The following is a 24,372-nucleotide window of genomic DNA, read 5'->3' on the forward strand; positions in this document are numbered from 1 at the left end:
CAAGGGGTCAACAATTTAGATCGGTTTTGAGTATGCCAGCAAAATGTTTTTAACTGCGTGAAAATATCTCTAAAATACATATATACATACATACATACATACATACATACATATATGTACATGTAGGAGTACCAAATTGTATGTATGTATGTATGTATGCATGTATGTATGTCTGGTTTTGGGTTATTTGTACATATAACAGGGATATATATAATCAGACGTCATAATTTGTGCGAAACGAGTTGTTTGGTTATGAAGCTATTTGTGGACTCATAAATGTACTTCACTGAGATGTTGAGCCTTGAAATCAGTTCTGAAACCTCACTGTTCCACCCAAGGACTCACTAGGCCCAGCCCTGCTTAGGTTGGGCCCTGTTTCCGAGATTGGAAACAACTGGACACATTCAGGGTGGTGTGGCCGAACTGAAGTCTCACTCTCAACAGCAGGCTACACACCATCTAGACTGAGCCTAATAGAAGTGTGTGGAGAAGGCAAGAAAAATGGTACCAAATCTGTCTTTATCATGTTTTTTTTTTTTCCTTTTCAGAGGAATAGATTCAATTTTAAGTGGTTCAGATGATTTGGAAATTCATTTTTCAAAAGTTAGCATGTTTCCAATTCACTAATAATCTGGAGATTTAAAATATTTAAAACAACTTCATGAATCTATGTAAAATAGTCTGTGAATGTTTATAATTAAAGCCAGGTACATTATGTAATATTACATCTAAGTTCTGTAATGAACTCCCATGCTCTCTTCCTCTTCAAGTCTTGCATGTGAATGGCATTTTTTTAATTTCTATTTATTTGTTTGAGAGAGAGAGAGAGAATGCGCACATTCATGTATTAGTGGGGGAGAGGGACTGAGGGAGAAAAAGAGAATCTTAAGCAGGCTCCATGCTCAGTGCGGAGCCCAACGTGGGATTTGAGCCCATGACTCCTGGGATCATGACCTGAGCTGAGTCACAAGTCAGATGCTCAACCAACTGAGCCACCCAGGCACCCCTTAGTAACATTTTACTGATGTCAGTGTAATTTGCCAGACATCATCTTATTTGTTCTTCATAATAATGTCATGTGGCATAAAGATGATCTTCCTGATTTTACAGGTGAGGTGGGCTTAGAGAAGCCTGAGGCTACACATGTCCAGGTCCAGAGTTTCCCTGTTAATGTTTGCTCACTGCTTCTTTACAATTGTTTTTCTTATTATTATTGGAACAGCAGAAACGGATTAACCAGTCTTAGGAAGAGAACATCTCCTCCCATTATTAGATTAAAAAAGGTTCCTGTGTGGCTTCATCTGGGGTATTCTGCTCCAGGGTGCTTGAAAAACTGCCATATGTAGAAATAGTTGTATTTTGTCCCTCCTAGAGCCCACCTCTTCCCTCACCACCCATCTCCATGGGCTTCAGGTCCTGGGACTCAAGGGAAAAGGAGAGCAGTGTAACAAATGTCATGTGTGTCACATAGGCTTGCACAATTATACAGACTGATCTTAATCCTGCAAAAGAATAAATAGATCTTATTAAAAAATATCTTAAAGCTCAATACAAATACATATTACAGGAATTTTACAGGCTATTTTATGAAAGAAAAACTACTCTGATATTTTATAAGGGAACAGTAAAAATGTTAAAGCATGGGCTAAATTATATTTGTCATTTTAAACTCACTAATCCTGGGGCACCTGGGGGGTTCAGTCAGTTAAGTGTCTCATGTTGGCTCAGGTTATGATATCACGGTTTGTGGGTTTGAGCCCCGCATCAGGCTCTGTCCTGACAGCTCAGAACCTGGAGCCTGCTTCAGATTCTGTGTCTCCCTCTGTCTTTCTACCCTTCCTCTGCTCGCACTCTGTTGCTCTCTCTCACGAAAATAAAACATTAAAAAAATTTTTTTAACTCATTAATCGTTTATCCCATGACTTAAAAGTAGTATAAACCCTGAGGCTGGTTTTTAAAAATAGTGGAAACAACGTGAGGTAATAGTGTCCTTTGATTGTGTGAAACCCCAAATGCCATTACTGCAGTCAGAGTTTTGCATTGAAATTTTTAGTAAAAATAAGTTTTCATCATTAAAGATTTAAGTAAAAATATATTAGTATATTAGTTTTGTTTTCTGACTCAATAGTGGATGTGATAACATCTGAGTCTTATTCAGTGCCTATTTGTTTAAAAAAAAAAAAAAAAGTATGACCTGAAGAATATACTTAATCAAGTAAAATATTTTTGGCCTTTTATTCTTAACATAAAATGTAGAAATATTCCACTTCTTTTTTTTTTTTTAATTTACATCCAAATTAGTTAGCATATAGTGCAACAAAGATTCCTTAGTGCCCCTTACCCATTTAGCCCATCCCCCCTCCCACAACCCTTCCAGTAACCCTCAGTTTGTTCTCCATATTTATGAGTCTCTTCTGTTTTGTCCCCCTCCCTGTTTTTATATTATTTTTGTTTCCCTTCCCTTATGTTCATCTCTTAAAGTCCTCATATGAATGAAGTCATAGGATTTTTGTCTTTCTCTAATTTCACTTAGCATAATACCCTCCAGTTCCATCCACGTAGTTGCAAATGGCAAGATTTCATTCTTTTTGATTGCCGAGTAATACTCCATTGTATGTACATACCACATCTTCTTTATCCATTCATCCATCGATGGACATTTGGGCTCTTTCCATACTTTGGCTATTGTTGATAGTGCTGCGATAAACATGGGGGTGCATGTGTCCCTTCAAAACAGCACACCTGTATCCCGTGGATAAATGCCTAGTAGTGCAGTTGCTGGGTCATAGGGTAGTTCTATTTTTAGTTTTTTGAGGAACCTCCATACTGTTTTCCAGAGTGGCTGGACCAGTTTGCATTCCTACCAACAATGCAAAAGAGATCCTCTTTCTCTGCATCGTCGCCAACATCTGTTGTTGCCTGAGTTGTTAATGTTAGTCATTCTGATAGGTGTAAGGTGGTATCTTATTGTGGTTTTGATTTGTATTTCCCTGATGATGAGTGATGTTGAGCATTCTTTCATGTGTTGGTTGGCCATCTAGATGTCTTCTTTGGAGAAGTGTCCATTCATGTCTTTTGCCCATTTCTTCACTGCATTATCTGTTTTTTGGGTGTTGAGTTTGATAAGTTCTTTATAGATTTTGGATACTAGCCCTTTATCTGATATGTCATTTGCAAATATCTTCTCCCGTTCTGTTGGTTGCCTTTTAGTTTTGCTGATTGTTTCCTTCACTGTGCAGAAGCTTTTTATTTTGATGAGGTCCCAGTAGTTCATTTTTGCTTTTGTTTCCTTTGCCTCTGGAGACGTGTTGAGAAAGAAGTTGCTGCGGCCAAGATCAAAGAGGTTTTTGCCTGCTTTCTCCTCGAGGATTTGATGGCTTCCTGTCTTACATTGAGGTCTTTCATCCATTTTGAGTTTATTTTTTTGTATGGTGTAAGAAAGTGGTCCAGGTTCATTCTTCTGCATGTTGCTGTCCAGTTTTCCCAGAACTACTTGCTGAAGAGACTGTCTTTATTCCATTGGATATTCTTTCCTGCTTTGTCAAAGATTAGTTGGCCAAGAAATATTCTACTTCTAATTCTTGCTGACATTTGTCCTGCAGCCATATGGCACTTTTAGTTACGGTTTTTAAAAATGTGTATATTGTAATAGAGGTGCATGATTAACATAATGATGGCTTCAATTTTCTGTCATCTCTGTAAATATGGTTTTATCCAAAGTTGTTTGACTTAATATACTATTTTAAGTCTGTGATGTATAATGAAAAAATTTGCCCTTGTGCACGGGCTTGTAAATTATATTATGACATAGATATGTGTTCTCTTCTCAAATGAAATTGAAATGCTTTCCAGTTCATGTAAGAGAAAGAAAAGGCATTATACCATGCTAGTTAAGAGCGAGAACTACTTGGGGTACCTGGGTGGCTCAGTTGGTGAAGCGTCTGACTCTTGATTTCAGCTCAGGTCATGACCTTGCAGTTTGTGAGTTTGAGCCACACATCCAGCTCCACACTGGCAGTGCAGAGCCTGCTCGGGATTCTTTCTCTCCCGCTCTGTCTGCCCCTCCCCCATTTTCACATGCACTGTCTCTCTCTCAATAAACTTTAAGAACAAGAACTGCTTGAATCTTCACTCTAGCACTTGTCTTCTGCATTACCTTGAGCAACTTACTCTTGCCTAAGTTTATCCATCTATAAAATGAGAATAATATTAGTATCTGCCTCATAGGGCTGTTGTAAGGATTGAAGATATGTATGTCTTAGTGCTGGGCACACATAATTACTATGAGATTGTTGTTATTGCTGCTGTTGTTATTAGTAGTAGTAGTAGTATCACTTTAATACCAGGAGGCGTACCATTCTTTTAATTTTACCCAAGAGTTCATGTGATTGAGGAAATAACTAAAAATTCTCTTGTTTCCATTTCCTTTCCTTTGGTTGAAATAAGATACTTAATTAAAATCAGTAGATTTTTTTTCTGTAGACTTTTGCAAATAATTTATGGTTCTAAGTAAAAAGGAATGCATTTTCTGTTGTTTGCAGTTTGTTTAGCATAATGTTTATCATACTAGAGAAAGGTTTTCATCGTAGCTTTTCCTTTTGTACCAGTTCTTGCCACTCAGAAGTTGGGAAGACTTTTCAACTGAAGCATTATCAGCTAAAATCCTTGTGTTGGGTGGGACTTCGGAGGCAGCCTTGTCCCACCTGCCATGTCTCCTGAGAATTTTATTCATACTTTCTCTGATGTGGTCATCCAGTTGCTGAGGACTTCCAAAAACAGGGGGTTCACACCTTGTCAAAAATAATTCTTCTGTTGTTAGACAACTCTAGTTATTTGAAAGCTCTCTCTTATTTGTAACTGAAATCTGCTTCCTAGAAATTTCACCTTGTTGCTCTTTGTTCTGGATCCTGAAGCATATAGAACAGGACTGCCCCATCTTCCATTTAATTGCTTTAGATATTTGAAGATGGCTTTCATCTCCTTTAATTCTTTCCTCCAGGGTAAACATTCCTTAGATGACATGTTTTCAAATAACTTCTTCATCCTAATACTGAACCTGGTCTATTTTGGGGGTTTTTTTGTGTTGTTGTTGGTTTTTTTTAGTTTATTTATTTTGAAAGAGATAGAGATCGTGAGCTGGGAGGGGCAGAGAGAGAGAGAGAGAGAGAGAGAAAGAGAGAGAAAGAATCCCAACAGGCTCCTCACAGTCAATGCAGAGCCTGACACTGGGCTCAATCTCATGTACCATGAAATCATGACCTGAGCCAAAATCAAGAGTCAGATGCTTATTAACCAACTGAGCCACGCAGATTTCCCAAACCCAGTCTATTTTGAATGCTCCTCTTGACACATGGCCATGGCATCCAGGACTGAACATAGTTTTCTAAACATCAATTGACCATCAAACACTGCAGCATGACCATTCCTGCCCATGTTTTGGACATGTACATCTTCAGATGCTGCCGAAGTTTGTGTTTGTTTGTTTGTTTGTTTGTTTTCATCTGTATCACAGTCTTGGCTTATGTAAAAAATGTGGTTATCAAAGATTCTCAGCTCTTATTTATGAATCACTCCCAAACTGAGACTTCCACTTTTACAGTTAATTTTTGAAACCTAAATGCACAACTATACACATGTATCCCTATTACATATCACCTCACTAGTATCAGTCATGGTTCAACATGTCAAAACCAGTAAGACTTTGATGCTATCCGTGTGTTAGCTTTCTCTCTTGGCTGCATGACATCTGGAACTTAAAATTTAATATGCATTTCTTCTCCATCTTCATTCAGATAATCCACAGAACTGTGATAAAGGAAAGAAAACCAAGTTGAGTGTTTTTTTTGTTTTTCCTTTTTTATTGAAGTATAGTCAACACATACATACTATTACATTATTCCAGGTGTACAAGATAGTAATTTGACAAGTCTATATGTTATGCTGTGCTCACCACAAATGTAGCTACCATCAGTCATCATACAACACTATTACAGTACCATTGACCATATTCCCAGTGATGTACATTTTATCTCTATGCCCCCATTATACATTGCATAAATAGAAGCCTGTATCACTCACTCCCCTTCACCCATTTTGTCCATCCCCCAATCCTTCCCAACCATCACTTTGTTCTCTGTATTTATGGTCTGTTTCTGCTATTTGTTTACTTATTTGTTTTGTTTTTTAGATTCTACGTGTTAAGTGAAATCATACGGTATTTGTCCTTCTCTCTCTGACTTCTTTGGAAGAACGTCTGTTCAGGTCCTCTGCCCAATTTTAATCAGATTATTTGGGTGTTTTGAGCTGAATCGTATAGGTTCTTTATATATTTTGTATATTAACCCCTTGTTGGATATATCATTTGCAAATATCCTCTCCCTTTCAGTAGGTTGCTTTTTTGTTTTATGGATGGTTTTCTTCACTGTGCAAAAACTGTTTTATTTTGGTATAGTCCCAGTAGTTTATTTTTGCTTTTGTTTCCCTTGTCTGAGGAGACATATCTAGAAAAAAAAGGTCAATGTCAAAGAAATTACTGCCTATGTTTTCTTCTAGGAGTTTTATGATTTTATGTCTCACATTTAGATCCTTTATTATTATTATTATTATTTTTATTATTATTATTTTAGAGAGAGAGTGTGTGTGAGCAGGGGAGAGGGGCAGAGGGAAAGAGAGAGAGAGAATGGTAAGCAGGCTCCATGCTCAACACAGAGCCTGACACAAGGCTCTATCCCACTACCCTCAGATCATGACCTGAGCCGAAATCAAGAGTAGGATGGTCAACCTATTGAGCCATATAGGCACCCCTCACATTTAGGTCCTTAATCCATTTTGAGTTTATTTTTGTATGTGCTGTAAGAAAGTGGTCCAGTTTCATTCTTTTGCATATGGTTCTCCATTTTTTTTTCAACACCATTTATTGAAGAGATGAAATTGAATATTGAGTCCTATAGTACAATGATAGAGATCACTTTTCTGCTCAAAATAAATACTCAATAAATACTCTGGGCAAAATACTACCAAACATTTTCTAGTAGTTATTTTACATATTTGAATCTATATTACCATACTCTAATCCAGACCCCCATTTCTCTGTCTTATCCACAAAGGACTAAGTTTTTAAAACCCACTTACACTCTATCTTTACTATTTCTGAAGCTAACAGTGAGTGCCCGTATCAAAAAGAAAAATGAGAATATTTTGTAATGACTTGCTTATTGTGACCCACCTATCCTAGGGCTGCGACCATCACTGCCTTTTTTTCTAGAGCTCAAAAACCATCTTATTTGATAACATATTTTTGGAATTTTGCCATCATTGCCCATAAATTCACTGGTCTTTGTTCCAGGTGTACCTCTGTCCTCATCTTTTTCTTTTGTGCCGTGTTTGAAGACATTTGTCAGTTGCATCTCTCCTCTCTGAGATTTCTTACAGTCCTTCAGTAGCTGGGAAGGACATTTATATGTACTATAAGCAAGAAGAGGACAGAGGTGAGTGGATGCCTCTGTGAAGGTGCCGTAGACTAGAAACTGGGTCTCCAGAGTGAGGAGGAAGACAGAGGAGGGAAGTGCCCTCAGACACATCAGACAAAGTGAGTGAGAAAACCAAGCGGCTTTCTCACTGGAGGAGACTCAGTGGGGTGCTACACGATAATTTGTCCTGGACTATAATACTATGTTTGGAATGGGAGTGGTAGGTCATCTTGAAATGCAAACGATACCAGAAGCCAGACCTAAGGCAGAATGGTTGCTGCCTCCAAGGCTCCCTGACAACATGTGGGCTTTTTGAATGCATGTTTCATCCCTAAAGACCCCTCTTCGGGGAATTTATTTTAATCTTTACAATTTTTAACTCATTTTTTAGTTCTCTTTCTTCTCTGTCTTCTCTTAATAATACATCATCAACTATTTGAGGATACTTGTTCTTTTTTTTCTTTAATTTTTTTCAACATCTTTATTTATTTTTGAGAGACAGAGACAGAGCGTGAGCAGGGGAGGGGCAGAGAGAGAGAGGGGAGGCGGGGAGGGAGACACAGAATCTAAAGCAAGCTCCAGGCACTGAGCTGTCAGCACAAAGTCCGACTCAGGGCTTGAACCCACCAACTGTGAGATCATGACCTGAACCAAAGTTGATGCTCAACCAGCTGAGCCACCCAGGCACCCCTACTTGTTCTTATTCGACATACAGCCTTTACATTTTAATGCCCCTTATTTTTGTCATCATCTCCTTGCCCCATGTACCCCCATCAGTCTTTAGCAAATTCTGACAGGGTTGTGTCTGAACATGTTTCTGTGAGGAATGGCACTTTAAAAACGTGTGACAAGTGTCTTGGTGATAATACAGACTTATGGGTGGATTCCCACACAATTTTTATAGCTTTGTGCCTCTCCTTTGTCAGCTCCTTCAGATCAGGGATCGCATCCTATCTCCACAGTGGACCTTTGTACAGAGCAGGTGTTCAACAGGGACTCAGCAGTGGAGGAGACGATATGCTTCTCCTTTTACACCTTTTTAAATCTGAGCCCCAAGAGAGCTTATTCTGTAGCCATTTATTTTAATCTCTTTCATAATTAATTATGATCGTTGTTGAAATTTAGTTTTTCAGAGGCCCTCATCACCCTTGAGCTGTTTCTCTTTATGATCTCTTGGAATCATGGCAGTCTTTTCACCATTTTTTTTTTTTACCTCTTTTTAATGTTTACTTATTTCTGGGAGAGAGAGAGAGACAGAGCATGAGCTGGGGAGGGGCAGAGAGAGAGGAAGACACAGAATCCGAAGCAGGCTCCAGGCTCTGAGCTGTCAGCACAGAGCCCAGTGCAGGGCTCGACCTCATGAACTGCGAGATCATGACCTGAGCTGAAGTCGGACGCCCAACCACCTGAGCCACCCAGGCGCTCCTGCTGATTTTTAAATTTGCTTTTCTGATTTACAGTCTGAGTGTCCAAAACCATGCCTGCTGGTTCTTTCTTTCACCGATTCTAATGCTAGGATGGCATTCCTTTTTTTGTGTGTGTGCCAGATTTCTATCACCTTTATATCCAATTATGTTGACATACTTAAGCAAAATGTGCTTCTTCTATCTTCTGATACCTAAGATTATCAATCAGGTTCACCAAGAATTTACCAACTATTAGAATGTGAGTTTTACTAAATGTTCAAAAGTTGTACACCTTACATTACATTTATCACTGCAGCATCTTACAGTTCTTCCAGTTTCATAATCCCTGCTAGGGAAGTGTGGTCCACTTCACTTGGTGAGGTATGCGGTCTCTTCCTGTAAGAGCATGGCTTCCATTTGTTTCCTTTTATCCTTATCCAGGTATTTTCAACCACCAAAAAAAAAAACAAAAAACAAAAAAAACCAAAACCTTTAACATATTGCTTATACTCCTTACTCTCTTTTACAGTTTCTACAGAACAAGGTCTCCCCCTGTTCCAGACAAGTGTTAGCATCCCTATTCTCTGTAAGCACTCTGTTTGGGGAAAAGAAAACTTGGCGTTATCTCCGAATCTGTTCTAGTGCTATAGAGGGGAAAGGTTCTGATGTGCAGAAATGAAACCCAGGCCATTTCTCAAATTTGCCTGTGCCACTTGTCCACATCACTTAACCGATCTCATCCCAGATCTTCTCCTGCAAACTGAGGTGAGAAGATAAGATTGGGCTTGGGTTTCTTCTGGGTCTTAAAGTTTTTCTTTGGTTTCATTAGAGAGAAGTGGCTGCTGTGTCCAATTCTGCTAAAGCTGCTTAGATCTCATGGCAGGGGCTTGTCTTTAATATTTAAGAGGATTTTTGAACCAAATAATTTTCAGAGGCATACAATGATTTCTCAAAAGGGTCTCATAAAAGCAACATTTATCATTGAAAAGGTGTTTAATAACACCTTTAATAAATGTTAAATAATAACGCACTTAACTTTAAGTACTTTGCATCTTTTTCTCTCTGTGTTAATATCCTTAATTGGATCCTCTAGCAAGGGATTTGGACTTAATTTATTGCAGGTGATGCTGCACTTATACAATTATTCAGTTGACTTAATTAGAGATTTAATTATATTAGTGCCCTAAAGTGCTATATCAGAGAAGTAAAACGCAGACTGGTAATTCACCTTTTTGTATTTTATTGTGTCACTTTTCCTGTGGCTGAAATGGGTTTCAAGCCATAAAGGCCAGAGGGAGCATTCCAGCATTTCTAGACATACCCTAATGTGGAAAGTTCTGTCTATGCATTAGTTGGGGATTTGCCCAGTCAAAATGTAGGTGAGGGCAAAAGTGGAAAGAATTTTCCTAATTGTGGCCTTATCTCTTGCAGGTATTAGAACCAAGGCCATAGGTCTGGTTCCTCAGTATTCCTTTCAGCCCCCTCCATTTCCTCAGTCCTAGGGCAGCCCCCTGACAGGTGGTCCTAGGAGGCAGCAACTGTGTTTGTCTCTGTATCTCCCACCCCTACTTCATACCTAGGCCATTTAGTGCCCAATACGTGATGGCTGAGTTGAATTTGATCACTGCAAAGACGACTACTTGGAAGTGTGGTTAAAACAGTATAAACCCAACACAACTATTTTAAAACACTCAAAATACATACCCCAGCAAGTAAGTTAGTCCCAAATCTGGCTAATTGTTGGAATGACCTAAGAAGTATTTTTCGGCCTTATTGAACCCACCTCTAGGATTGGGGCCCAGGTCCTGCATTTTAAAGCTCCCCAGGTGAATCTTTGGTCAACCAAGTTTAGGAATTCTGGTTTAATATGTCTTTTGTCACATTTATTTACAAAGGATGAGATTGTTTTGTCAGGATAGATCAATTGCCTATTCTAATTTATGGTAAAAGTCTCATTTATGGTCTATTAATTATATCTAAAGGATTAATTTTTTAATTTTATTAATGTTTATTTATTTTTGAGAGAGAGAGAGACCTAGTGTGAGTGGGGGAGGGTCAGAGAGAGAGGGAGACACAGAATCCGAAACAGGCTCCAGGCTCTGAGCTGTCAGCACAGAGCCCAACACGAGACTCGAACTCACAACCCGTGAGATCATGACCTGAGTCAAAGTCGGATGCTTAACCATCTGAACCACCCAGGTGCCCCACTAAAGGATTACTTTTGAGCCAATAGTTTAGTTGTAGTTGGTAGGAGTGTATACAGATGTCTGTGAGGAGTAATACCTTCCATGAAGGATTAGATTACTGCTGAATCATGAAATGGGCATTTTACTCATGGTAGCTATCAGGTCCCTTGGTATGCACAGCCTGCCTCTGCAGAGAGAAGATTTGAGTGTTAATTGGAAATACAGCAGTCATTGGTGAGAGAAATTAACTCTTCTAGGGCTTGAGGAATGTTCAGTGGTATCTCCTGGGTACTCTTTTGCCCTAATCTGAATTACCCTTCATTGTCACCATCAAATATTCAGTTGGGCCTAGCTGAATAAAGTTTATAAAGCAAACTAAATGAAGCAATCAGAGAAATGCAGAATGTAAAACATTGCACAATACAGCCTGGTCCTTCAGAAATGGTAATATCATAGGGAAGAAAATGCTAAAGTGTCATAACGAATGCAATTCATAAACCAAGATTCATCATGATGGGGGGGGTGAAAATAGGGTACAGAAGACATTTTAGAGCCAATTGGGGAAATTTGCACATGGGCTAGATATTAGATAATGATAGAGAATTATTGTTAACTTTCCTAGTTATAATAATAATATTCTAGTTATGTATGAGAATGTTCTTAGGAGCTGCATGTCAAAACAAGGGTAAAGCATCCTGCAGCCCAACATGTGTACAAGCCGAGTCCTACCAGCTCAGAGTCTATTGTTAAATATTTCAGAATTCTGTGATTCCACAACCCTTGGTAGCTTGAAATCAGCCATGATGGGAGTTTTTATACCACAAAAATCTGCAAATGCTACAAATGGTGGTGGGTGAGGGGGGGTCCTCCCCTGGAAGGAGGGGATAGTACAGTATTCAGTGACGCTGGACTGGGTATTAGAAACCGTGGCTTCTGACCACAACTGTGCCACTATCCGCCTATAATCTTGGGTGAGCTGCTGAGCTTCTCTGGGCCTCTGTTTTCTTCTGTGTGTGATTATAGGAATAAAGCAGACTTTATGTTACATGCAGTGTGCAGAAGCTTAGAGTCTAATGAAGAGATAGATATGGGAATGGAGAATTGAAGTACAACACCGTATAATTATGCTGTATTCCAGATATGCATGGGGTACTTGGGGAGCCCCAAGGAAGAGGGCCACCTAGCTCCTTAGGGCTCTCATCCTAGCTGAGTGTATTCTGCTTCAGTGGACTTTGGGAAGTTTGAAGGTGGGGAGCAGATACGGGAAAATTACTGCAAGCAATCTCCCTAAATAGTGATAAAAGGGAGAAGAGGCTGGGGTGGGGGGGACTGGCTGGTCAAGAGCTAGATCAGGAAAGGACTTCCATTGCCTCATGAAAGAGCTTGGACTCTTTTTTCTTAAGGCTTTCGGAAGGTAGTGAAGGGTTTTAAGCTGATCACATTCACATTTTATAAAGATCTCCTTGGCAGCATGACAGATGGAGTTCAGGGCAAAGAACTGGTTGTAGGAGGACTCTTTAGGAGGTGGTTTGCCTAAAACAGCCCAGACAAGGGATGATGATAGCCTGAACTAATGTAGTGGCAATGACAATGAAGAGCGGAGGGTACATTGGAGAGCTGTAAAAGACATAGAATGGCTAGGACTTAGTGGCTGTTTCAGTCAGGATGGCTACAGACAACCTCACAGTCTCAGTGGCTTCAGACAACAAAGATGTGTTTCTTGCCCACACTACATGTCCCGTGCAGGTTGGAGAGGCACTGTGGTTGGTGCTCGGCGTGGTTGCTTGGGAATCCAACACGAGGAGCTTCTTCCGCTATGGCTGGATGATCCACCAAGGGAAAGCTCTGGAGGGACTCACATGGGTGGTTAAATGCTGCAGCCCAGAAGTGACGTGCATCGTTCGTAATTCATGGACTAGAACTTGTCCCTTGGCCCCACCCAGTCTCTCAGGGCCAGAAAGTTCAGTCAAGGGTGAGCAACACTGCTACAGCCATGGTACCTGACCAGAAATGGGGCGTGAAGGGGGACCCCCCCCCCAGGCTTCTGATTTAGGGCGGTAGGCAGAGGTGTTCATTGAGAAAGAGAACATGGAATTTGGGGAAGGGGGAGGGGACAGCCCAAATCATTATAAATCTTTTTCACCTCTAAAGTATAACCCTTTTATTGGTCCTTCCCCATCAAAGAGAGGGGTTAGAAATCAACTCCAGTTGTTGGCAAGAGTTTATTCTTTACAAACGGGTGTTTCAGTTCATTCTAACCGGTCAAATAAAGGCTTTTAGTTTTAAAAATGGAGTGTTCAGATCTAAACTAGGTGTCTTTCTTGAATTTTCACATGAACTATTGTGTCAGCATACAGGGTGGAAAAAAAAAGTTACTAACTAGGATGTTAATGAAGCCTTCTTCACATAAGAATATCAGGCTGCTGAATTCAAAATGCCAGACATGTAAATGCCCTCTGCCTTCATTACCGCCATTCCCCAGCAGGGCACATTTCAAGATATCAAGGGGTGGGAGTCAGGGAGGAGGTGTAATTAGGCTGATTGGAGCCTATTGTGCTGCTCTGGAGCAGAGACACCTAGCAGCCTTAGGGAATGTTAGTGCCTCAGAATCATTGGGGAATGATGTCCTCTTTACCTCAAAAGAACACAGCAGAAACAATGAATCTATTTTGTTTCCCCCTTTCTTTGTTTTCCACCTCCCCTCCCCAATTTAGTTGTGGTACCTCGAAAACTGACTTTTATTGTGCATTTGTTTCTTAACAGTTGCAAGAAACAATCAAAGCTGGCAAAGGTGTGACTTCAGCTATTGACCTGTGTCGTTACCATGGAAACAAGGCACTGGAGGCCCTGGAGAGCTTTCCTCCCTCGGAGGCCAGATCTGCTTTAGAAAACATTGTGTTTGCTGTGACCAGATTTTCGTGACACCAAATTAAAAAGACACTATTGTTCGTTAGCTGAAAAAAAACTGGGGAATGAGGTGATCGAGAGAGCTTTCATGATGAAATAACTAAATGTGTTAATGACTTTAAAAACATAATACATTTTTTCCTTCCTTTTATCACATTGCTAAATGAATACTGCCTTCTTTTTGGAACTGCTACAAACAAAATTAGAAGAAAAAAAGGTCAAGCAGTTTTCACTTGTCACGCCAGAAGCACACTTGAGGCTGCAGTAGCAGAAATAATTAATGAGATTCGCTCCTGTGACCTCAGCAAATGGACAGGAAATAAGTCCTTATTGATTGGACCGAGCCAGGGATGGCGCCAGGGCGGTGGCCTGTGGTTTTCTTTCTAGAGAGGACAGAGCAAGCTGGAAGCTGCAGGTGTCAAGAGAAACACTATCACTGCCAGCCGGAGAGGACTGTCAGATCAAAAACTAGTGACCAATCTGACATAATGGAGGGTCGTTCAGTAATTAAGAAAAAAAAAAAAAAGTGCTTTGTCTTCTTGCAATTATGTCTCTGCATTTGTAAGTACAGTATGAATATACTTGGCACTTCATGGTTTTTGTAACATTTTTTTAGGAAAAATTGCTGAAAAACATAATGCCAAATATTCGAAGTTAGGAGATTAAAATGCTCTCGAATGTTAACTTGGTTGTAGTAGGAAGGCTTCTGTTTCCTTCTGGGAGACCAAATATTGTTCAAACACATTTCAAAGAACCAAACTTTTTTTAAGTATGTTGTATTCATTTGTAATATTTTGGTATAGAGAATACCTTTAACTTTTACAAGTATTAGATATAGAACTGTTGTTCTGGGGAATATACTGGTGTGGGGTTTTTTTTGTTTTTTTGTTTTTTTTAATTCAGAATGTCAAATTTTGGTCTTGAACCACAGACCTCCAATTACAGAGAAAATATAGGCAACCTCCCAGGCCTGCAATCAGACACTGTCTCTGTGTGGTTCATAGGAGATGATTTTTGCGGTTTGCGTGCATGCAATCTGAGAACACCGTTGACAAGAAGGCTGAGTTTACATAAATGATCTAGATTGAGACTCAGCTACCTTTCTTCCTTATGTGGTGTAATCACAGCCCTATCTGGAGACAGTGAACACAGCAAACAGATTTTATTACCTCATTCACTCAAACATCCAGTGAAGTTATTTTAGTTTAATTCCTCCCTCTAGAAGTTACAAAACTGTTTTATCAGGACGAGAAAATGTGAGTGACAGAGGTTAAGGTATCATATTATGATTTTTTTTTTAATATTCTTAAAATGTTGTGATTACTGTTTATGCTACTATAATTTGAAGGCCTGTAGATTTAGCAAAAGTGAACATTCTTCTGTCTCAAATGGTATTTTCTCACAGAAATTGGCTTAATTAGTAACTATGGTTAGATGCTTTAGATAGAGTAGGTTTTAATCATTAACTTGCACAAAGGAGGAGCCGTGCTCAGTGTTCTCTGGAGGTGCAGGAGCTTACACAGAGCGGTAGGTTTTACTAAGCAGCTGGTCAGGTACCAAAAGGCAGGACCCGAGGGCTCTTCTCATTCTGGTTTAGCAGCTGGTTTGCTGTGTGACCTTGAGTTAGTCACTTCCCTCTGAGCCTCCACTTCCTCATCTGTCAAATAAAATTAAATGAGAGAATGTATGAAGTCCCTTCCAGCTTTGTTTTATTCTCTAAAAGCCTGCCGTTTCTGGGGTTCCTGGGTGGCTCAGTCGGTTAGACTTCTGACTCTTGATTTCTACTCAGGTTATAATCTCATGGTTTGTGAGTTCAAGCCCGTGTCAGGCTCTGTGCTGACAGTGTGGAGGCTGCTTGGGATTCTCTCTCTCTCCCTCTCTCTGTCCCTCCCCTGCTCATGCACACACACACACACACACACACACACACACACACACACACATTCTCTCCCCCCCTCCCCCAAAAATAAATAAATAAACTTAAAAAAAAAAAACAGTCTGCCATTTCTGACTCTGGATAACAAAGATGCTAAGTGAGGTTCTGGGAGGAGGAAAGGTGAAACCCAGGGAGAGGCTATAAAGGAATGTATAAAACTTTACAGCAAACGTCTTCCTAAACTGCCTCAAAGCTTAGGGCCTAAAGTATCCCTAGCTCTCCTTTGTATGGCATGTAATCCTGGACTCTTCTGTTTCAACACCTGCCTTTCTGCTTTCTTTGGGACCTTCCTACCTCCCTTTCATCTCCCTGGCTCAGGCGTCCCGCCCCCAGTGTTGATTGACAGCCCTTCCTCTGTACTCCGACTCAGCAGAGTTCCCACTTCCTAGCATCCTGGCAGGCTTTTGTTAAACCTAACAGGTTGGTTCATTAACCCTACAGTATTAAATACTGACACTCTTTCTTCACGCCCCTTCTTCGGGGATATTTGTTAACTCTTACGTCCTTATAATTTCAGGCAGCTGAGGGAGAAATGTGGGACACCAAGACATGCTTTAATCACTCCCCTTGGCCTGTCTCCTGGGTGCAGGCTCTGCTGACTAGGTAAGACTCTGGCCTCAGAATGTCCCCTCGACCCCCTCTCCATCGCCTCCCATCCCCAGTTTCTTGTTAGAGGGAAGAATTCATTCATTGGGCATTGTGCTGGTCCCCCCAACTTGCAAGTTGGCCCCTCCAAACCTCATTCACTTCAGGCTTCTGAAACCACCCGCACTCTCCTTCCTATCAGTCTTTGTTAAGTGTGTAAAGGCTGCGATAGCGAGGGCCCCAAGTGCAGGCCATCTTGTTTGAGTCCCACAGTCACGCTCTGGAGGTAAGCATACCCCCCATTACCGATGGAGAAGCAGGCCGAGGGGACCGCCTCTGACCACCTGGCCTGCCCTCACTCCCCGCCTCCCCACCGGAGTCTTCCAAGTAGCGCCTCTTTCTTGCTTCCTCTGCCTCTCTTTCCTCCTTTCCAAGATCTCAAGCCTGTAGCCTTCCTGCCTCCTTCATGGCCCCATTCTTAAATCGTCAGTGTCTCCCCTGCTGGCTGTATGTGCTCAATCCTCCCTATCCCCTAAAATGAAATTCCTCCCTTCGTGTTCTTTATCCTTCTACCTACACTTTTTTCCTCCTAACTTTACCAACTACACCTTCTTACAGTCTGCTAACTCCTGAACCCTTGCAGCTGGTCATGCACTAACTACCAAGTCCCCACCACCTAGACCAGTGCCAGTGCTTTAGACACTCCGAGAATATCTGTTGGACAGATTATCAGGTCTCTTACTACACAACACTGAGACAGACTTCTGACAGAAGGTGGCCTTTCTGTGAAGTTTGCAAGCCATATCTCCACGCACAGACTTTCCCATGGCATGCCATGTCACTAACCCAACCACCCGGCTCCCTTGGTGCCCTTGGCCCACCTCTGTGTAGGTTGTTCCCCCCACCCTGACTGTCCTCCGTACCTGACACATCTCTTAGTTGTACCCCTAGAGACTTTCTTTTTTGAACATTTAAGGGGCACTTGGGTGGCTCAGTGAGTTGGGCATCCAACTTCGGCTCAGGTTATGATCTCACGGATCGTGAGTTCAAGCCCCACATGGGCTCGCTGCTGTCAGTGAGGAGCCCACTTCGGATCCTCTGTCCCCTACTCTCTGCCATTCCCCAGTTCACACTTGCTCTCAAAAATAAATAAAACATTAAAAAAAAAAAAAAACAAGAAACATTTAAATTCTATTTCCTCAAAAACTTAAAAGCAGTTTCCTGCCCCACCAAGTCTTTTTCTTTTAAACTCTCCAACTTAGAAAAACTGTTTTCTGGCATTAAAAAAACAGTATCAATGAGATACCGATTTAAATAGTGAACCTTTTTGCCATCATGCTTCTTTGAAAGAAGATTCATTTTATGATGATCATTAAACTTTGTTGTAAGTTTTACTTAATGATAACACTAAATCTTCATCTTTTCTTGCTCACATAATGTGGTTATCTGGTCACACCTAAAAATAAATTATCAGTGACATTGTTTGCCTGGTCCAAGTCTCATTCTCTAATGTTTGAGACTTTATCTGACCCATGACAGTATTATTGCTATGGCCCAGGATGTGGGTAACACTACAAGTTGAGGTAAAAGACATATACATACATTAGTACGAAATGCTCCAAAAAGATAGAGGGCTTTTTTAGGCTCAGTATCTACCACACATTAAACTCGTGACCAGAAAGTAGTCGGAATAATCCATGATGATCTTTTTTCAAAACCTGACAAATTGCTGTAACATGGCCTTCTTTGGGCAAGCAAGTTTGGGGGGAATTGTGTGTAATCAACAAAATTGCAGTGAAAGTTTACTTTTTTTTTTTTTTTTTAAGACTCTAATCAGCCAGTTCATCACTGATAAGAAGAACCTTGTTTTCCAGAAAACAGTTGTCAAGCTCCTTCCTAGAGTTCTTAGTTTCTGGAAGATACTTTCCTGTCACTTCATTTGTTTTCCCACTTTGAAATCCTATTGCTAAGATCACCTTTCTGACCAATGGAAGCTCTAGGATTTATCTTTATAATCCGTAGTGACTGCCTCTCAAGGTAGAGAACACAGGCCACACCTTTGTTAAAGTACAAAAGGGAGAAATGGATTGGGTTGGTTCTTTAATTCCTTTAACTGTGAGGACATAATGGTCATTCCATTATTATAAATAGTTTCAATTATTGTTAATCTTGTTCTAGTAATAATTAAGTTATTTGCACTCTCTTTTAAAAGTACAAAGCGATCTAACAGAATAATCATTTGCCTCTTTCTTTTCCCTACCTTCAGTCCTGACCTCAAATTAACTGTTTTATTCTTTCAGAAATGGTCCTGCGTTTCCATTATGGAGATAACATACTTCTTTTTTTTTTCCCCCATAGATTTCAACTTTATTTTATTTTTTTAATTATTTTTTTAAATGTTTATTTAGTTTTGAGAAAGAGAGAGTGCAAGCAGGGGAGGAGAAGAGAGATTAGGAGACACAGAATCTGAAGCAATCTCCAGGCTCTGAGCTGTCAGCACAGAGCCTGATGCGGGGCTCGAACTTCTGAACCATGAGATCATGACCTGAGCCGAAGTTGAACGCTTAACCAACAGAGCCACCCAGGAGCCCGGGAGATAACATACTTCTAAAGGTGACTGAAAAATAAGGGTCACCTGGGACCAGAACTGATGGCGGGATCCACCTCTTTCTTTAGCTCACCCAGCCTGCCCTTGGGGCTCTGAAGTGCTAAGTTTTCAGCCTCCCCTGCTGGAGGAATCTTATTTCTTTCTTTTCTGTAGAAAGAGAAAGTTCTTCAGGCTTTTATCCTTTCTTTTTGGGGACACTGACCATCTTCATGGAAAAGCTACATCAGCTTTCCTTCAACTTGATCTGTTCATCTCCAAGACTGACAGTACCCACCACTGTGCATCTTGTCAGCAAACAAGTGGGCTCATCACTGCCTTCACTGTTGGAGTAGCTTAGATTTTACTTTTTGAACATATTTTTTTAAATGTTTTTTAAGTAAGCCGTACACCCAGTGTGGGGCCTGAACTCAACTCCAGGGTCAAGACTCACATGCCCTACAGACTGAGCCAGCCAGGTACCCCCACCCCCAACCTTTAAAAGAAATTTTTTTTTAAGTAAGCACTACGCCCAGTGCGAGATTTGAACACATTTCAGTAAATAACCACTGTTGTTGTTTTTTTTTTATTTCAGAAAATAGAAAAAAATTAATCATTCAAAATCTCACCATGCCAACATAATCATCTCACCATTTCATTTATGTATCTTTCAGCCTTTTCTACCATGCATATCTTTTTTGGCGTAGTTCTCATTATAAATTCAACTTTGGGTCCTGCTGTTTTCACAGAACATAAACACTTCTCCATGACACTGCAGTCTTCACAACCATTATTAATAAGTAGCTTAAATTCTAAACAAGGTATCTGAATTTCTATTACTGGTTGGTTTCTCTGGTATGAATAGGAATGTGGTAAATACTCCATAAGAAAGCCTCCTAATGTTCTACTAAGAAAGTCTTTGACTTGGAAAAATAATGCCCTGGCCAGTTCTCCATAGCAGCAGGTTAAAACTGTGGAACAAAAACAAAGCAAAACAAAACAAAAAACTATGTAACAAATTCTTTTAAAATTCTTCAACTTGAACTATTAATTTTCTTCATTTGGTGGTTCCTATTCCTGCAAAATGATGACTTCTTCCTTCCCACTTAAGTTCACCGTCTCTTAGAGAAGGGAAGGGCCTCAGTCTAACAGTCATACTTTCTGCTCTTGGCAAAGACCACAGAGAAACAATTTTATAGGAGATGAGAAGCCATCTTTGCTTCTTCAAAGTGAAGGGAAATAAAAAATAAGCCACCCAAAACTGTGCCACTTTGGCGTATTGATTATTTTGAATTAAAGCTACTTGAGAAATAGCCAGTGCAAGAAGGACCCTCTGACCCTCCTTTGTCCTCCTGAAAACGGGAAATACATCTCCCCTGTGAAAGGTACCCTTCCTCTACCAGGAGGAAGAGAGACATCCTTATCACTAGAGAGAGGAATTGAGGGCTGAGAAGGCTATATAAACAAATCTTGTTACTAACTTACTACCCTGAACCCCAAACCTCTTTTTCTTGTCAGTTCTTCACAAATTCATTGTTTCTTTGTCTAAAAGGTATAAGAGCTCCTTTCTTTGGTCAGTTATTTGAGTTTTTATAGGCTCCCGTACATATGAAATTAAATTTGCTTTTCTCCTGTTAATCTCCCTTATGCCAATTTCATTATTGGGCCAACCAAAGAACCTAGAAGAGAAGAAGGGAAAATTTTCTTCCCCTATAGAAAACCTTGGGAGAAGGAAACTCCTAGGGTTTGTTTAAAGGGAAACAAAATAAGTTTTATCTGACTCAGATCTTTCATGCTGTAACAGTATGAGCTTATTGTATTTTGTTATTGTTTTGTTTGGGTCTTTTTTTTTTTTAAGCCTAGAGAACATCATTCTCAAAGAATTAAGCTACTCTTGCAACCTTTCTTTCCTTAAATTAATCATTGTAATTTTACTGTTTGCATTATTTCTCACTTTCTAGGCATTTTGATGATGTCCCCCACCTTATATCATGAATTCCATTGTAACTTACACTTGTGTAAATAGATTATGATCAATTTATTGCGAAGTTCGTAATTGCTGCGTAATTATGCAGTTTTATACCATGCTTCTCTTTCCTTTTAGCCTTCTTTCCTTCTTTTTTTGGAGATTAGAACTGCTTTAATTGCATTCTTTTTTTAAAAACAGCTTTATTGAAGTACAGTTTGCATACCATAAAATTCACCTGGTTTAGTTATACAATTAGAATGACTTTTAGTAAATTTACAAAGTTGTGAAAGCGTCACCACAATTCAGTGGTGATCCTTTCTGCCCATTTGCGGTCAACCCCTGGGCAGACAGGAATTCACTCTCTGTCTCTATAGATTTGCCTTCTCTTGACATTTTGTGTAAATGAAACTATACAATATTCTTAACTGGTTCCATCATTTAGCATAATGTTTTTGAGGTTTATTCATGGGGTAGCATTAATCATTGTTCCTTTTTATTGCTCAATAGTGTTCCATTATAGGGATGTGCCACATTTGTTTATCTATTTACCAGTTGATTGGCATTTGGGTTATTTCTACTTGTTACCTATTACGAATAATGCTGCTGTGAATATTCAAGAACAAGTCTTTGTGTGGACCTAAGTTTTCATTTCTCTTGAGTAGATTCTCAAGAGTAAAATTTATGGTAAATTCATGTTTAACATTTTAGAAATTGCTAAACTATTTTCCAAACTAGTTGTATCAGTTTACATTTCTACCAGCAACACATGTAGATTCCAATTTGTTCACATCTTTGCCAACCCTTGGTGTTCCTTTTTTATTATAACTATTCTAGTAGGACTGAGATAGTATCTCATTGTGATTTTTTATTTGCATTTCCCTAATGACTAATGATGTTAAGCATCTTCTCATGAGCAAATGAACCATTCATATTTCTTTGATGAAAGGTCTGTTCAAACATTTTACCCATCTCTTAATTGCATTATTGTCTTCTTGTTGAGTTTAAGCATTCTTGATGTATTATGGATACAGCTTCTTTTTTTTTTTTTTTAAGTTTATTTATTTATTTTGAGAGAGCAGAGTAGGGGCAGTGAGAGAGGGAGAGAGAATCCCAAGCAGGCTCTGCACTGATACAGGGCCCAAACTCACAGAACCATGAGATCATGACCTGAGTCAAAATCAAGAGTCAGATGCCTAACTGACTGAGCCACCCAGGAACCCCACAAACTCTTTATCAAATATATGATGTGCAAGTATTTACTCCCAGTTTATGACTTGACTTCATTTTTGAAATGGTATCTTCTGAAACACAGAAGTCTTTAATTTTGATAAGTCCAATTTATCAGCTTTTTCTTTTGTAGATCATGTTTTGGTGTCATATCTAAGGAATCCTTGCCTAACCCAAAGTCACAAAGATGGTTTCCAACGCTCTTTTCTAAAAGTGTTATAGCTTTAGCTCTTAAGTTTAGGTCTATGACTAATTTTGAATTGGTTTTTGTGTATGGTATGAGTTATGTCAGGGTTTCTCCCTCAGCACTGTTGACACATTGGGCTGGATCCTTCTTTGTTGTGGGGGGTCTTTCCTGTGAATTTTTTGATATTTAGCAGCATCTCTAGTTTCTACTAAATATAAAATGTCAGTAGCACCCCTGCCCCCACGTAATAACCAAAATTGTCTCCAGACATTGCCAAATGTACTCTTCCTTTGGGAACCCCAAATCACCCCATTGAAAACAAGTGAATTAAATTAATTTTTTTGTATGTGGATATCCAACTGTTCTAGAACCATTTGTTGAAAAGACTCTTCTTGGGGCGCCTGGGTGGCGCAGTCGTTTGAGCGTCCGACTTCAGCCAGGTCACGATCTCGCGGTCCGTGAGTTCGATCCCCGCGTCGGGCTCTGGGCTGATGGCTCAGAGCCTGGAGCCTGTTTCTGATTCTGTGTCTCCCTCTCTCTCTGCCCCTCCCCCGTTCATGCTCTGTCTCTCTATGTCCCAAAAATAAATAAACGTTGGGAAAAAAAAAATTAAAAACATAGTTAAAAAAAAAAAAAAGAAAAGACTATTCTTTCTCTCTTTGAATTGCTTTGGCAACTTTGTAGAAAATCATTTGACCATGAATATAAGGGTTTGTTTCCGAACTCTTAATTGTGTTCCATTGATTTCTATGTCTGTCTTTAAGGCAGTACCACACTGTCTTGATTACTATAGCTCTATATTAAGTTTTAAAATTGGGAAATGTAAGTCCTCCAACTTTTCTTTTTCATTAAATTTTTTATTTTTAAGATAATTGTAGATTCACAGTTATAGGAAATAACACAGAGAAATCCCATGTACCCTTTACAATTTCCCCCAATGATTACATCTTATAAAACCATAATACAGTACCAGGATATGATATTGATACAATCCATCAATCTTATTCAGATTTCCCCATTTATACTTGAGTTCTCTTTAAAAGCTGTTTTGGCCACTCTGGCATTTCCATAAAAGTTTTAGGAGCAGTTTATCCATTTCTACAAAAGAACCTGATGGGATTTCGACAGAGCTTACATTGAATATATAGATATAATTTTAGGTAATTGCCATCATAGCAATATTAATCTTGAATCTGTGAATCATGATTTTCTTTTTCTTCTTTTTTTAATGTTTATTTATTTATTGGGGGAGGGGGGTACACACAGAGAGTGAGAGAGAAAGAGAGAATCCCAAGCAGACTCTGCAATGTCAGCACAGAGCTCACTGTGGGCTCCATCTCACAAACTATGAGATCATGACCTGAGTTGAAATCAAGAGTCAGACACTCAACTGACTGAGCTGCCCAGGCACACACACACACCCCCCACTGTCTATTTCCACAGCTTTTCCATTACCCCAAACAGAAACCATGCTTGTCTTTTTTAAAGCAATAGTGAAATTGCCAACTTACTAGTTACTGTATGGTCTTTTGTGGCCTCCAAAGTGTTTTTACAGAATAGTAATTTAATACCAAACCCTGAATCCCAAGGAATCCTGGTATTTGTCTTTGGAGGAATATAGATAGAATCTTTGTTAAGAAATTGGCCTTTAGAATCTTCAAATCCCATGTCTGCCATTGACAAGCAGGTTACTTAACTTCTCTGAGTCTTACATTATCATGTACAAATTTAAACATTTTTATTTCTCTCAATCTCTAGATGTGGGCTTCACTAAGTGGGGTACAGAGACTCCCAAGGATACTCAGCAGCTTGCCAGATACTGTGGGAAGTCACAGAATGAACATGCATAATATTATCTAAGAACTTTTTGTTCCCCACAAAGTTAAAGTTAAGTAATGCTTAACAACAAATGATTT

The 24,372-nt window shown here is 39.7% G+C and overlaps 1 protein-coding gene across 6 annotated transcripts in view; it reads left to right on the forward strand.

Annotated features, from left to right (window-relative positions):
• The window catches only part of PDSS2 (decaprenyl diphosphate synthase subunit 2), a 281,533-nt gene that overhangs the window by 243,553 nt on the left and 13,608 nt on the right, over positions 1-24,372 (forward strand). For 2 of the 6 annotated variants that reach the window (XM_053222412.1, XM_015076632.3), the window contains one exon: positions 13,825-15,664. The exons of 1 other annotated variant lie outside the window; for it this stretch is intronic. In XM_053222412.1, the coding sequence (XP_053078387.1) occupies positions 13,825-13,983 (159 nt within the window). In that variant the 3' untranslated portion in view covers positions 13,984-15,664. Of the gene's footprint in view, positions 1-13,824; positions 15,665-16,421; positions 16,508-22,126; positions 22,845-24,372 lie in introns of those variants that run through there. 3 more of the 6 variants (XR_003419445.2, XM_053222410.1, XM_053222409.1) reach the window with 3 other exon arrangements.

Source organism: Acinonyx jubatus, chromosome B2, assembly GCF_027475565.1.
Source record: "Acinonyx jubatus isolate Ajub_Pintada_27869175 chromosome B2, VMU_Ajub_asm_v1.0, whole genome shotgun sequence".
In the NCBI taxonomy this organism is placed as follows: Eukaryota; Metazoa; Chordata; class Mammalia; order Carnivora; family Felidae; genus Acinonyx; species Acinonyx jubatus.